At 38.9% G+C, this 14,887-nt stretch overlaps 3 protein-coding genes across 4 annotated transcripts; 1 reads left to right on the top strand and 2 right to left on the bottom strand.

Annotated features, from left to right (window-relative positions):
* Positions 1 to 1,082: 1,082 nt before the first annotated feature.
* On the bottom strand, positions 1,083 to 6,289 carry sdhaf2 (succinate dehydrogenase complex assembly factor 2). The gene is made up of 4 exons (XM_030414741.1): positions 5,706 to 6,289; positions 3,734 to 3,957; positions 3,113 to 3,222; positions 1,083 to 1,772 (listed from the first exon to the last, which is right to left on the bottom strand). Exons 1-4 carry the CDS (start codon positions 5,730 to 5,732, stop codon positions 1,642 to 1,644), a joined length of 492 nt encoding a protein of 163 aa, XP_030270601.1. The 5' UTR covers positions 5,733 to 6,289; the 3' UTR covers positions 1,083 to 1,641.
* LOC115580429 (cleavage and polyadenylation specificity factor subunit 7) lies at positions 6,213 to 12,723 on the top strand. Of its 2 annotated transcripts, none has more exons than XM_030414739.1 (9): positions 6,213 to 6,658; positions 7,318 to 7,521; positions 8,479 to 8,582; positions 8,696 to 8,841; positions 8,944 to 9,274; positions 9,511 to 9,608; positions 10,866 to 11,010; positions 11,140 to 11,402; positions 12,446 to 12,723. In XM_030414739.1, the coding sequence occupies exons 1-8, from the start codon at positions 6,572 to 6,574 to the stop codon at positions 11,396 to 11,398; spliced, it is 1,374 nt and encodes a 457-aa protein (XP_030270599.1). In that variant the 5' UTR covers positions 6,213 to 6,571; the 3' UTR covers positions 11,399 to 11,402; positions 12,446 to 12,723. The 2 variants fall into 2 exon arrangements, with proteins under 2 accessions (XP_030270599.1, XP_030270600.1); XM_030414740.1 differs by having other exon boundaries at positions 11,143 to 11,402.
* A 489-nt stretch (positions 12,724 to 13,212) lies between these two features.
* On the bottom strand, positions 13,213 to 14,655 carry polr2l (RNA polymerase II, I and III subunit L). The gene is made up of 3 exons (XM_030414742.1): positions 14,505 to 14,655; positions 13,850 to 13,954; positions 13,213 to 13,500 (listed from the first exon to the last, which is right to left on the bottom strand). Exons 2-3 carry the CDS (start codon positions 13,942 to 13,944, stop codon positions 13,392 to 13,394), a joined length of 204 nt encoding a protein of 67 aa, XP_030270602.1. The 5' UTR covers positions 13,945 to 13,954; positions 14,505 to 14,655; the 3' UTR covers positions 13,213 to 13,391.
* Positions 14,656 to 14,887: the final 232 nt, after the last annotated feature.

Genomic DNA, 14,887 nt, shown 5'->3' on the forward strand with positions numbered 1-14,887 from the left:
TAAAAACTAAAAAGTTCGGAACCGCTAGCTTAATTGTATTTTATAAGCATATCAAATATTCTTTAATGTAAATCTTGAAATCTAAACTAACTAGTAGCAAAAATGTGTGTAAAAACATAAAGAGAGTGAAAAAGATATTTTCCTCTCAAATGTTATGCACTATACCACTGATTAAGATATAGGGTGAGACAGATGGCAGAGCAGCAAAGAACACAGAGGGGAACCCTTCTGACATCACCTCGGGCTATTTTAGGACATAAAAATCGAAGGCTTGGATTCTAACTCGACATATTTACCCTTTAAAGTGATGAGAAACAAACAACACATCAACATTCGTCTCCCATCTGCGGGACTGCCTTGTTTGTGTAACACCCAGCCGATGGATCATGTGTACATTACGATTCTATGGGCGTACGCGAGCAGCCTTGTCAACTGTTTTGAGATTCTGTGCACATCTCCCGGCCAGAGGGCATTTCCCTCCTGCTCTCAGTACAAGGTTCCACTGAACCGACATGACACACAGCCAGGCACGATATTTTCCCCCCAGTCAACACACACTGATCTGCTGGTGGAGGAGAGTATTATGACCTTGTGGGCACGGCTTTAAGCAAAAAAAATGTATGGGGTTTAAGTGGAAACTCTGTTTCTCTGAGAGAATGAATGCATTCTTTCATAGAAGTTGTTAAAATAATGCACTTCTCATCCCATGCCATCGATTCCTTTCATCCAATGATGAGGAAACACTAAGAGCATCTTTGTTTTGTGAGGAAGCTGCACCTTAGTTTTAAAGATTCACAGAAAATGATCATTTCAATAAATACACCAACTGTGGGCTGATGTTTTCACATTGCATCCCGCTTGAAATATGAGGAATGTGAGATGTACGTGGTTTACAGGTGATCATCAGATGCTTGAATTTGAGTCACTGAAAATAAGGTCATCTGCTTCCATCTGGTGTCAGTGAGCTGATACTGCACGCAATGCACTCGTCATCGTGTAACAAATGAAGTTCATTGTCAGTCATAGTCACTTACTGTGTGATTTTTAACCCTTTGTTAGGGGTTAATATATTAATGAAAGACTTTTCCCAGGCATCAACATTTATTAAATAACCGATAATGTCTGTAATAGGCACAGTAACATCATTGAAAAGAGCCAAAACTTGACAGTTCAACATGCTACGCTAATGAGTGACTCAATGCATTTCTATTCACTTGTGAAGTTTAGAAACAATGAATGTCCTTTTATCTATTTATCAATGCTTGTCTTGTTCAGTATGCATCTCATAGTTTACATTTACAGTTTTGAAATCACAAATTTACAACAAAATTAATGTAAAATATTCGGAAAACCTTCCGAATATTGTCTCGCATTCGACTTTTCTCGATCTGCAAATGTCCCTCAGCTCCCACAAATCTATAATAACAGAGGAAGCAGCGCACAGAGGTTTTCATGGTGAGAATATTTCACAGAGAGATGTACCGTAGTCATGGATGGTTAATATTTTGTACACTCTGCTGTGTATTACAGGAGAGACACAGCTGACTTCTGAAGGATGTATGAGGTGGGTTATGACACTGATATTTCCCCCAGTGCTCCACCAAAAATGAGTCTCAGAGAAGGTCGGCAAGGCCGTGGACCTCATTGACTTTCCTTGTCCAGGTACTCCAAGTTGGGCGCATCCAACCTTTGTTCATGGTCTCGATTCTTTGTGAACTCCTGCAGCATGTCCATGACCTCGCTCTTATAAACGTCAGGGGTAGGCTGAGCTTCTGTAAGCAAAAAGAAAAACTGAATTTATTATTTTTCGGATTCCAACCCATGACCATTAATATACTGAGTAAATATTGAGGCCACTACCCCTCACATAAAACCAGACAAGTTGATCATCTTCATCTTCCTTTTATTAAAACGAAACATGGCCAGTCCCCCCTTTTTTACATATCATGGTGTGCAAATAAGGAATGATAAAAGAGACATCTTTAAGAGCTTCTAATCTTTATTCATATAGTCTAATTTTGTGTATGGATTGGTTTTTACTGTTTTTATTTCACTGTAAGGGAGGGGGGGGGGGGGGTCCACTGTATTAGCCTGATGGCTTCTTGACATCCCCTCACACATCTCTTATATTTTGATTATCTGATTTTATCTAATGTTTTGTGTGTTATTAAATACAAATAATTAAAATTAGATTTATCATATGTGAGAGGATTAATGATGAGGCAGATGGCTGGGGAGCAATGAGCACACAGAGGGGAGCCCTTCTGACATCACAGTGGTCTATTTTAGGACAAGCTGACAACGTAAAACTGAAAGGCTGACGTTGGCTGATGCATCATGATATTTCCCTCCTGATGATGATAAAAAAAAGAAAATGCACATAAACATTTCTATTTGTTTAATTTGTGGAAACTGCAAGTTTCCCTCAACTTACAAATTAAAGGGCTCATTTATTCATAACACTTAATAACTTAACACCACGAGTATTTGTTTTAGTAAAGTCAGATTGCATGCAGCTGCTTTTTGTTTGGTCTTCAAGAGTGCTGCTGCCAACTGGATGTGTTGATCTGTGCCGCTCTCACACTGATTCTGTTGCTCGGCTGTTACGCGCAACAAAACAGACATGTAATTTAATCAAATTAAGAGGAAATCAGAAGACTAAAATAGTAGGTCCAACTGGGACAGTGAAGTAGCTCCCAGGGTGAAGTCCAAGCAAGGAATGGTGTAAGACCTGGGATTTAATTATTTCAGAGTCAGCAGCCATGAATGATTGCTGTTAAAAAAACCCAAAGTATTTTATTATTATCATACCAACTGGAGTTTTCCACATTTTGTTGCAGGCTGAATATAAATTTAGAATAACTGACTTCTTCTTGTTTTTAACACAAACCAACAAGTAAAACCAAATATTTGTTATTTGTAATTTGCACAAATATTAACATTTAACGTATATCCATATTCCCTTCAGTGTCTGAAAAGCCTATGGACTGGTTGCCAGCCAACTAACTTCTGATCTGCTTTAACATAGTGCATCTAATGTACTGGATGAGATTGTACAGGCAATTTTCACATGTAGCAGGGAAACTCATCAAAAAAATAAAAATGTTCTCACGTGTCGCCCAGTAGTAGATGTCCCAGTCGTTGCTTGGTTCATTAATCAGTCTGTCGTACTGCTGCAGCTGGATCTCACTCATTGTGTTCAGGTATCGCTTTGCAAAAAGGCTGCAAGATAGACAGGGAACTCATTTGAGTCTTTACTTTAAATGGAAAGCTGTAGTTGTACTGTTAATTATCTGAGCAGCTGGTGAATGGGCTGCATGCTAGGAGCTTCTTCTTCTTTGGGCTTCCTTAACATCGCATCAATGCTTCCCCCTGGTTTTAATCTCTTGTCTGTGTCCCGTTATTCTATATTTGTTTGATCCATCTGGTGGCGCTCAAAAAACCACAACCTTCATATCTTAAAATACTTTTTACACAGATCTCTAATAATCCTAATCTCTGTAGTTGTGAAACAACAATAATAATATAATCATAATATAATCCTAAATCCCCCCAGCCTATTCAAAAATGTGTACTTGAACTAGAATGTTGTACAAAAGAAACCTGAAGAGTTTGTCACCAAAACTGATCACACACCAGTACTGTACCACTGCTCGAAAGTGTGTACATGAGATGAAAGAAAAAAATTTCACCAGCACACTTAGATCATACAAACACAGCACAGTCTAACAACCTGAGCAGAATGCAGTTTTCCAACATCCCCCTCTTTCGGCTCTCATACAGCAGGCGGCGCCTCTTGATGTCAATGGACTCGCTGGGCTTATCCTCCCAAGGGGGCAGAGGGATCTCAATCAGGTCACCTCTGGTGTCATCGGGCGCATCTCCACGGTAACCACGAGACGATACCAGCCCTGTGACCGCTGGTCTCCATGCTGCCCGGTGTAACCCTGTAACAAGCTGACAAGCAACAAACATACATGTCAGAACCAATAGACTTCCGTTTCATCCAATAAATGTGATGAGTTAAACTAATTCAATTTCAATTTTATTTGCAAGGGACAATGTGCAATTAAAACCTAAATGTAACCATTTAATGCATTGCACCAGAGTTAGCCTTAGGCTAATTTACATCTGCAGTCCAATTTAAGTCAGTTAAAGAAAGGCAGAGCTGTTCTTGAACTGATATATCCCATTTTCATTTGTCACTACATCTGATTGTCCCAGTTACGTTCTGAAACACTGCCATTATTTTGTATTACCATTTGGACTTAAAGCATCCAACATTACTCAAACATTAGATCAACATGTTTAACTGTCCTCACATTTATGTGACACAGTGCATGACTGAATGCTGCTTCATGTTGACTCTATGAAAGTCATTTTAAGTCTTAAATGTTCAAATCTTATAAAGCTAATGGTTTATAATGAGTAGTATTTAAGGTTTAAAGAGCAACTTCGAGCAATCATTGCAAAATTGTGTTTACATGTTTTATGTATCTTAGGGATCGACGGCTATGACTTTTTCAAGGTTGTAGAAATCAAGGAGATTGAAAACCAATGTTTGGGACAGATATTAATTTGCAGTAAAATTAAACTCTATGCAAAAGAAACAGTTATGGAATGAACCAAAATACAATTCACTCAATAACAATTTTGAGGTGCTTTACCTGAGTATTTCCCTTTCCTGCTACTTTATATTTCCTCTCCACTACATCGATTTGATACATTTAGTTACTGGTTACTTTGCAGATTCAGATTGTTCAGTGTTTACAGGATATTAATTGCGATGTGTGACAAATCATATAGTGTTGGGGGTGGAACACTGAGTGTGAACATCCTGCATCAGAGCCAAAGTAGCTCATTTTATGTGCTATCTAAAGGAAAAATTACCAATATGGATAGTTACGCTGAATATCAGCCAGGGCCAATAACCGGTCTACCCTTTTGTATAAATAGTATACAGAATAATATTGGCCAGTAAATTGATATTGTTTTTTTTAACCCTCTAATATCGATATTTAAAAAAAAAAAAAAAACAGTAATTGGTCAGGCTCTACTATTCTTTATACTGCTCAATCCTTGATACCTTAAGATATTTAGGATAAGGATAAGATCTTAGGATAAGATACATTTCATGTAATATATCCTATATTATCTTGAAAAAGAAAATGTCTGTGGCTTGGATTTGGCTAATGGCTGACTTGCGAAACAAATTTATTAATTAAAATCTAGAAAGAAACTCAGTTAAATTTAGGCTATAATGTATCCTTACAGCACGTCAACGTACACAATCCTCTTTAAATCAATACTTATTCGTTTTATTAATGGAGGTCACAGTCTCTTCCATCAGACATATAACCTCAAGATCACGAAGTTTAGATTTATGACAAATTTATCGATACAGACAAAAACAGGGATCGACACAGAGGGGAGTTAACGTTATATAATAATATCGCGGGGATCTGTTTAGCTACTCCTGCTTTGTAAAATGGTCCCTCAGCAGAAAACACTACAAAGCCAAAATACTGAGCTGCTGTCACGAGTAGTTATGTGAAAAATAACTGCTACATCGTATTATTACACTAAATAGATCAAATTAGAGGCAGAGCTTTCGAAAGTCCTCGAAGAGATCTAACATTCAGACGGCGCAGCGTTCAAACTTGAACCAAGAAATGTAGAAACAAATGCAACGCTTGCTTACTCACCCTTCTTGCAACAACAGACGACAGCATTTTAACCCTTTTTCTTGGGACGTTTTGGAGTTGGGCTATGAGGTGCTTCCTCGTCGTGGAAATAAATGTTAGTGATGTCTGAAAGTCAAACACATAACACTGAGCTTACACAAGCACTTCACGTCACACAGGAGCACACGGGGCACTAACGAGGGGGGACCGGATACACAACAGTGCGCACGTGACGCTAAGGTAAAAGGTAATTTTAAGATACAAGAAAATATAATTATTGTTATTATTTAATTTGAGCATTTTCAGTTCATGTATATGATGAGTGCGTTGGCCCAACATATCCCCTCGCATTAGAATTCGAAGGGGATCGACCGTAGGAACCGAATGTTGTATGTTGTAAGCCGGTAACATATCCTTGACGCACTGAAATGTTCACGTACCGAACACGTACCGAACGGTTAGCTACATTAGCATTAGCAGATCAAAGAGCGAGCCCATGGTAGTCCGAAGCCATTTAGATGAGCATTCATTCACGAAAGACCGTGCATGTGTTATCAAAGTGTTCATTAAAACATTATGGCTTGAGTAATGTCCGCTTGTTTTCTCGGTTGGTCATTGTAGCTTGTCTTGGCCAGTAACGGTGTTATTGTAGCGGTCTCGAGCGGAACGTTGTTTAACGTTAGCTGTCGATAGAAACAAGGCGTAACGACAACAACAGTGCTTGGATGTTGACAATGCACTTGTCGATATGCACTGATATTTAGCCAAGTGTAACGCTTCAGGTAGTGGTAATTTGCAAAGTGTAACGTCACTAAGTTAAACTATAAAACAAAAGATTAACTAGGTTAGCTGCAGTGCCATCAACTGGATCATCTTAGGCCCGCGGAATGGCTGCTGCAGGACGTGCAGCTGGACCAAGCACCTCCAAGACGGATCTCATAGATCTTTACGGTGATCTGAATCACACCGACGAAGTGAGTCTGAAGTTTACAGTGTTTGCACCGCTGCAGATGCATCAATGAGAGCATTGCAGGGATGTGTCCGAGATGTAAAGTTGTCTGCACCCTTTGATGGAGTTTAAATGCACCTTTCTAATTTGTGAACTCATTAGATATTCAGATTTTCAGTCTCTTTTTGAATGGGGACCCATCGATGGGTTCGTACTTCGTACTTTGCAACTCAAATGAAACCGTACAGTTCGTTCACGTTCTGTCATTCAGGCATCTATGGCTTCAGGTATCACTCAAGTCTAGCAGAAAAGTTGTAATGTCATATGTTCCCATGTTTGAGACTTGCCTTTGAGTGAAAGTGAATGTACTTTCATCCAGTTTTGTTGTTATAGTTATTCTGACAATTTCAAGTACCCCCAGTAAAAAATTAACTGAATCAAGCAGGTGTTCAATACCTTTTGTCATCTTCAGAACTCATCAGAACTCTTTATTTGTAGTATTTGGGCATTTTCAGAAAAAATGGGAACAATCCCCTTTCATTCCACACTGTCTCCTGCTGCTGCATTTGCTTGTATTTACATTTTCCCTGGCAGTGTGTTTTGTTCATTGATGCTCTACAAACATCTGAGACTCACGGGGTGATAGTATATAATGCCTGTGTTGCTTTTTTCTGTCCCTCACAGGAATTGGACAGAATTGCTGAAGCAAATGAACTTTTTGATGCAGTTCTGACGGGGGCAGTCAATCAGGACAAGAAAGTTACAACAAATGTGGCACCTCCGAAGGACGCATCAGCTCAAGAGAAGGCAAAATCAACAATAGAGAATAGTAAAAAAGCAGGAAATTCACTGAGGAAGCTGTCTTTATATATTGGAAATTTCCCCTGGGTGAGTACCAGCCCTCTCTGTGTTAATGTTGATTTCATGTTTACATGTCTGCATGGGTATGCATAACACAGCCTCACATGAAACAACAAACAAATGAGTTTTCAACACGTTAAGGGAGACTTGACAAATGACACATTTAAAGAAATGTACATTGTCTGTCTTTGTTTTGAGTTAACATGATTAAATATCTTGGATGTGATTATGTACTACCTCACTCAGTTAAAACCGGTTCATCTGTAGAGTCATCTCATTTCAATAAAAGTCAAATCAAACAATCCACCAGACTTGCCATTTGTTTATACATTTGGCACTGTAGTAGTATGTTGTCTGTTTTCATGAAGTAGCATAAATCCTTCAAACACTGTAAGAATGTCTTCAGTTGTGCACCTCTTTTACACCACATTGGGATTTTCCTAAACTAACTCAATGCAAGTTTTAGGGGGTTTGTGAAACACTATTTAGTGGAATGGCAAGACATTCTCTATTTCATGAAAGATCCACAGTGTACTGCTTTGTACTGGCTTGTGTTAATGCAATCGCTTATGCCTTGAGTTGCCTTAAAAAGAGCACCAATGAAAAACAGAATTTAAGCTCATCCAGTGGCCTGTCCATAGTTAACTAGATACCTTGATAAACCTGGTTACATATAATGAATTTCCTTTGTTCTCAAGAGTCTCTAGCAACACAACTTGTTTTAAAGGCCATATCACTAACTGACATTTGGCCAAAAGTTAAATAGGGAAATCCTAATATTCTTTAATGACAGTAATTATTCTGAAATATATCCTCAACAATCTCTTCCCCTTAACAAAGCAAAGTTTTACTCATTAATAGATGCATTTGTTTCCTCAAGCTCAATGTCTGTTTCTTTAGGTCCTATTTACCAATATCACAAATAACTATCTACTCTACTGTCATATTTTCATCCCCTCTCCCAAAAACTGCACATACCTCCAGTGGACATCTGATAAGGACCTCATTAGCATGGCTCAAACGTTGGGTGTAATGGACATGATAGACATCAAATTTGCTGAGAACAGAATTAATGGCCAGTCAAGAGGGTGAGTGGCTTCAGATCTAGAGAAATCTTTGTAGTTTGTGTTTGATTTATCCAAGCTTTGTATGACTTTGTGTGTGTGGTCACATGTTTTGTTTCTTCTACTCTATAATACAGATATGCAGAAGTGGTGGTAACCTCAGAAGAGTCATTAAAAATATTGTTGGAAAAAGTACCCCACTGTGAACTCCATGGGGAAAGGATAGACTGCCGCTTTGCCACTCGCCAGAACCTCACCATGTTTGAGGACACAGCTAATAAACGTAAGAGCATCACGATGTTGAGAAAATACTGTTGATTTTACGTTATACTGCAAATAATCAATATGAATGTCATTTTTCACAAAAACAATGTGTTTTCTGCAGGCATACCGATGCGTGCACAATCCAAAGACCCTAATGACCCAGAGCCTTTGGAAAAGATTCCCTCATTATTATCGCAGGAGCCCAGCCCTCCCCCTATACCTCCACTTTTTCCATCAAACAGGTTTCCCTCATTACCCAGCCCTTTCCTTGGTCGGCCTCCTCCTCTCTTCCCACATATGCTGCCCAATATCCCTCCACCACTGCCACCCCCTTTGTTCCCGCCTCCTCCAATTCATATTCTTAGCCAGCCACCTCCCAGTCTGCATACGAATCCAGCATTGGTCAACCCGGCACAAGACGGTCACAGCAGCAAAGCTTACAGCCAACAAAAGTGAGACCCGTTTATATTCATAGCTTTTGCAAACTATAAAGAGCTGAAACTCAAAATACCAAGACACAGAGAGGAATAAACAGAATAGACATACCCAAATAATTAAGCACATTGACATATTATGCATAATATAACACATTATTCAGCATCTTTGCCATAGCAATATGTCATTTTTATTAAGAACTTGTGATGCTTGTGTAATTCTGTCCATGACAACAATCTGCGTATTTTTTCAGACACACACGTACAGATGCAGAATTTGAGGAGCTGATGAACAGAAACAGAGCTGTTGCCAGCACTGCTATCACCAAAGCTGTGTCTGGAGCAACAGCTGGTAAGTACAACTGATGATCAGATTCAGTGAAGTGGAAGAAACAGCACAGAACTTAACAAGCCATGTGGAGAAAGCACTGGTTCTTACCTGTGACTGACAGGCATGTGCCAAAAATATTTTTAAAAAGCCATTTACATACAAGTACTCCGACCCCTTCATCCAGTGAACTGTTACTTTAGTTACTTAAAGCCTTTGAAAACAACTATGTGGTTATGGTGTGATCAGATTTGATAGACAGTGGCCAAGCAACACAAACGGAAAACCCCACAGTTGTCATCATGTTTAATTCAAATGTTACTAAATTCTGATATGACAAACCAGAGAGAATCGCTCCGACAATAACAGGAAATACCTCAATTCTCTCACGTAAAACTTTGGTGGTCGAGGGTCCCACTCCAGTCCAGGTTTTGTGTGTTCAGGTGCAGCTTTCTTTTAGGGACCTCCTTGTCTTTATTCCTATGTATTGTTTCCGTAATCCTAAAAGTTCTAGTTGTTGCCGCTGAAAAGCATCAATGTAATCATAGGACTTATAGTAGACAGATGATGCTAGACAGATGGGTAGTTCAGACATAGCACATGGTATTAATGCACAAGAGTAGACAGTCAGTGTCTGTTTATTACCTTCTTGGGAAACTCAAGGTAAAGAGTGGCCTCGAGTTTCATACCATTAAGACTTGATTGATGGAGTGTTGCAGAGATGGTTTTACATGAGCCAGGTGTGCTACTGGCAACATTCATACTTTTGCTTGATCCTGTGCTTTGACACAGTTGTTATCTCAGAGGTCTACAGATGGTTCCTAAGACTTTTTGCAGATGGGCATGAAGCTTTCAAGATCCTAGAGTTAACAATAAAATGTGGAAAAGCTGTTCAAATAGAGGCTGAAAGCATTATAGCGTAGTTATCTTTTCTGGATGTCTGAGATTAGGCTAACGTAGATGTTTGAAAAGGTTTCACACTGTATACCAGACTCTCATATTCCTCCTAATAAATGGTAACAGAGTACAGCTGGAAGCAAATGCAATGGTTTTGTTATAAGAAAAACAATGGTGTGGTATGACAGTTTAAGGTGTATAATCTTGTCAGGGTGAAAAAAAATGGAAATTGGCTATCAGAGGTTTTTGATAGAATATGGTTAATCAGGACCAATTGCTGATATTGATGTCCAGACTTTTTGTGGGTGTTAATGGGAGCTCTTTGGTGTTTAACTACATAATGCAACTTTTATTTATAACTGATTTGTGCAATTGCCAATGCAGGAGATCTGCGGGTGGCCATGGAGACTCTTCTAACTGCCATCGCCATCATAAAGCAGTCCAAAGTGTTTGGAGATGAACGCTGCCAAGCCCTGGTCACCTCACTCAAAGACTGTCTCGTCTCTATCCAGGGCAACTACGGCTACAGGTCAGTTAATGTAATGATGTGTCAGGACTCCCAAGACATGATGGATCTTGTTGTCTATGCAGAAAGTGGCATACACTCCTTCTTCTCATCAGTCTGTTTCACACAATTATAAATATACACATTTTTCAGCAGGAGCAGCAGTCGTTCTGGGGATGAAGAAAGAGAAAGAGACCGGGACAGGGACAGAGATCGGGACCGGGGGCGCGACAGAGAACGAGAGCGTGATAGAGAACGCGACAGAGAAGATTCCTCCAGTTGGGAAAGTCGAAGACGCAAAGAAAACTCTTCGAGTGGGGAGAGGGACAAGGAACGCTCACGAGAACGGGAAAGGCACAGAGATTACAGAGAGCATAGAGACCACAGAGAGCACAGAGATCGATACCGCTAACTTGGTAAGCTTACCTCTTATTTATAAACTTTTTCATCCACCAGACCATTTCATTTTTTGGCATGCATTTGATTATCCGTTCTATTGTTGGGTTTCGTGAGCATCATATGTTTTAGTGTTTTGAGTTACTTTAAGGCCATGACAAAAGAGACTGCCCAAAGATTGGTAAGAGTAATTTTAGGAGTCTAATATCACAGAGCCGTACTGCCCCTGCTTTATGTATCTCACACAACATCCTTTAGCTTTCTTGCTAGGTCACCCCAATAATGCAGAATTAAGTAACACTTATTGAGTAACTTTACTACAGATGTTGGATCTAAGCATAAACTTCCAACAAATTTGATACAAAGTTTGTTTCATCTTGTATTTCACAAAGCCAGTGAGTTAGAGAATGGGTCTTAGTTAAAATCATCTTGTAATTGTGACTGAATAAATTAGTTTTGTAAACATATATATTAAATCACTTAATGACCATAATTTAGTTTTTAGCATGTGATTTAATTTCAATAATGCATCTTATATTCCTCCATATATTTATTTATATGGCTCAGAAGTGCAGATTGTTGGGAATTAGAGGTTTTAAGCTTTATTGGATAAACCGTTAAAAGAACATTTCATCACATCCCAAACCTTTTTGACAGATTACCATTCATGAACTGAAGGTCAGTCAAGTAGTTATTTTTAGTACAAAGTTCGTGATGTGCAATGAACTGTTAAAAGTCAGCAAACCGTTATGTCACCAGACTCTTAATACATCATCATCATCATCACATTTTGTCTCCCTGTCAACAGACCTGGCAAGGGTATAACTTGGTAATATACATAATGAGATGGAGCATATGCAGAACTTCACAGTGATATATTTAAGAAAGCTTGTCAGTCAATACAAAGGTTTACAGTGTTTTCTAGTTTACATCACAGGAACTGCACAAAATGCTTGAAAAACTTTTGTGAGGATAATTTAGACGCATCCTCAGTTGTTGGCCAACACAATCCACACGAGTTATGTAAATGCTGCTCTGAAAAGTATGTTTCTTTTCTCCCCAGACTGATCAAGTGTTTGTGAAGCAGATTGAAGACAGGACCTTTTGTTTGTACATCAAACTGTGCATCAAACTGTGTAAAATCTGGAGGTATCAAAGGTGAAACTGAAGATGTATCTCCAAAAGCCTAAAGTGTACTGTTATTTGTTGTTGCTGGCACATGTGATCCAATGCTTGCATGCACGGGAACACTGCTGATTAACTTATGTAATGTATTGTAACATTTTCATCACTTTCTTTTGTATTAAATTACAAATTAAAAAAAAAAAACATTCCCGAGAATCTGATTCTAGTGTTTCATTTCCTCAGACATTTAGGTCATTAGAGGTAGCCTATAGTTTGAGAAGAAATTCACTTTTCATGACTGAAAAAAAAACTGAACAAACCACTGTACCGTTTTACTTTCAGGGCCCCTCTAAAGCTACCTTTCTTGGTTAAGTTGTCTGGCAACCTTGTTCCCCTCGAGGACGGCTAATTTGTGTAGAAAATATATCAAAACAATTTCTGAGTTTGATATTTTTTCGATGCTTGACAGTGCACCTTCATAGATCTAATAATGATCTAAATTTAAATTTTTATACATCACTGATATGGTATTGTCAGTGCAGAAAAACACACTATAAACGTATTTTCAGAGAGTCTGACCTCGATACAGAGAAACTGAAATTACTTGCAGTAAATTCCCCCATGACTTGAGGTGCACCAGAGTGCTAATTTTCACCTCATAGTTCTGGAGAAATGTCTGTGATAAATAGACAAACCAGCAACAAGTTAAACATTTCATTAAATAGCTTTATTTAGAAAAAAAAACCATGACATTTGTGCACACGTAATTGTTCAAAAAGTCTTCACTGAAGTCTGTTTGTTGTCGCACATCAATGATATAACATTAATCTGTCCATGCCACAGCCCCACAAGTCCTTGCAGTAGATGAGGGTGGCCACTCTCAATCACTTTTCCAGTGGAGCATAATTCAACAATTTCTCAATAAGATCCACGTGCGATAGGAGCATCCTCCGACAACAGTATCTCTTCAGGCCAAGGGCATCAAGGGCATCTCTTAAACGGGAGAGAGGAAGGAATGTTAGTCCTAATGCATGCCATACAAATCATGAATGAATACGTAAAAGCAAAGGCCAAGGAAGTTACTGCAGGATAGCAGCCTAAATGACCTCAGGTAATCACTATTATTCGTGTCTAAATTGTGGATGAAATGAACATGGCTTGTGACAGCTGACTAGGCTGTGGGTTTCGCTGTGGTGTACTTCTACTTGACTGTTTCCTAGAAGATTCTTTTGGCACAGCTTCACCCATGACAAGATACATTGTTTTGGTTTTGATTTGGCATTATTACATTGCCACGAACCACTGCTACCAGAATGACAGACATTTAAGATGTTCATCTCACCCCTCAGTATACTCGGCCTGGAGTAGACCGAGGTATGCCTCCCACTTGTTACCCACGATCTTCCCACATGTGAAGCACCGGACAGGGATGATCATTGTCGGACACCTGGAGACAGAGGCACATCACACTGTTCACATTCACACTCAAGAGTATAATTTTATTGTAGGTAATGCAGCCGTTTAACATCAATTTGTTAATTCAAAACAACTAATTTACATACCAAAGTGCCATAGTGGTTAACATATAAACATGTTTAAATGGTATGTGTACACGTTTAGAAGTAAAACGAACGAAAATAACTAGAACTTTGGCAACGTTTGTCGGTTAGCTAGCAATGCTAACTAGCCAAATGTTTTCTACGTAGTAGCTCTACAACTTCAATGGGTGTGTTTTCGTTGAAAGGATAAACCCAACGTACGAGTTTACTCACGGGATTTGCTATACTAAGAAGGGGTTTAAACCTGTTTTTCACAGCGGATTAATGTGTAACGTTAGCTAAATCCCATAGTGCAATTTCAGGCTAGCCACGCGATTAGCACAACAGTAGAGTGTCAGCTAACGTTAGCCGCTAGTTACATGCTGCCACGAGTTGACGTAGTGTTATTTGCCGGTCAAAATACAGAGTCTACAATAACGACAACTTGTATTTACTCACCGTCGCCAATGTAGGATACACAAAATTCAAATGTTGTGTTATTCCCAATGAAATTAGCTGCTGGAGAGTTCTGGCAGCTTCCCTCGTTTTCTCCAGTTTCAACAACAGCAATACTTCCGGTATAAATCTTTCAAAATAAAAGTGCTATTTCCCAAGGTGGAAATAATACATTAGGTGATACACTATTTACCAAATACCCACTCATTGTTTTGGATAGGAAGGACAAAATATTTGAAACGGCTTATATTATAACCTAATGCATTTCAACTACAGCCTCCAAAATCACAATAATGTTCACTTAACAGCTTCTTTAAAACGGTTAAGGATTAGGTGGTATGTTGGATGTAGAATTAGACTGCATTAGTTTTAACAAGCTGTAACTA

The sequence above is a fragment of the Sparus aurata genome, chromosome 4 (genome assembly GCF_900880675.1).
Source record: "Sparus aurata chromosome 4, fSpaAur1.1, whole genome shotgun sequence".
Lineage (NCBI taxonomy): Eukaryota > Metazoa > Chordata > Actinopteri > Spariformes > Sparidae > Sparus > Sparus aurata.

What these genes read in the sequence shown, in the direction of transcription:
- sdhaf2 (XM_030414741.1), bottom strand. Translation starts at nt 5,732, where the DNA reads ATGCTGTCGTCTGTTGTTGCAAGAAGG. An exon ending in GAAAACTGCATTCTGCTCAG is followed by an intron (nt 3,223 to 3,733) that starts GTTGTTAGACTG and finishes TCTATCTTGCAG; the next exon opens with CCTTTTTGCAAAGCGATACC. An exon ending in CATCTACTACTGGGCGACAC is followed by an intron (nt 1,773 to 3,112) that starts GTGAGAACATTT and finishes TTTTGCTTACAG; the next exon opens with AAGCTCAGCCTACCCCTGAC.
- LOC115580429 (XM_030414739.1), top strand. Translation starts at nt 6,572, where the DNA reads ATGGCTGCTGCAGGACGTGCAGCTGGACCAAGCACCTCCAAGACGGAT. An exon ending in TGAGGACACAGCTAATAAAC is followed by an intron (nt 8,842 to 8,943) that starts GTAAGAGCATCA and finishes TGTTTTCTGCAG; the next exon opens with GCATACCGATGCGTGCACAA. An exon ending in AAAGCTTACAGCCAACAAAA is followed by an intron (nt 9,275 to 9,510) that starts GTGAGACCCGTT and finishes GTATTTTTTCAG; the next exon opens with ACACACACGTACAGATGCAG.
- polr2l (XM_030414742.1), bottom strand. Translation starts at nt 13,944, where the DNA reads ATGATCATCCCTGTCCGGTGCTTCACATGTGGGAAGATCGTGGGTAAC. An exon ending in CAGGCCGAGTATACTGAGGG is followed by an intron (nt 13,501 to 13,849) that starts GTGAGATGAACA and finishes CTCCCGTTTAAG; the next exon opens with AGATGCCCTTGATGCCCTTG.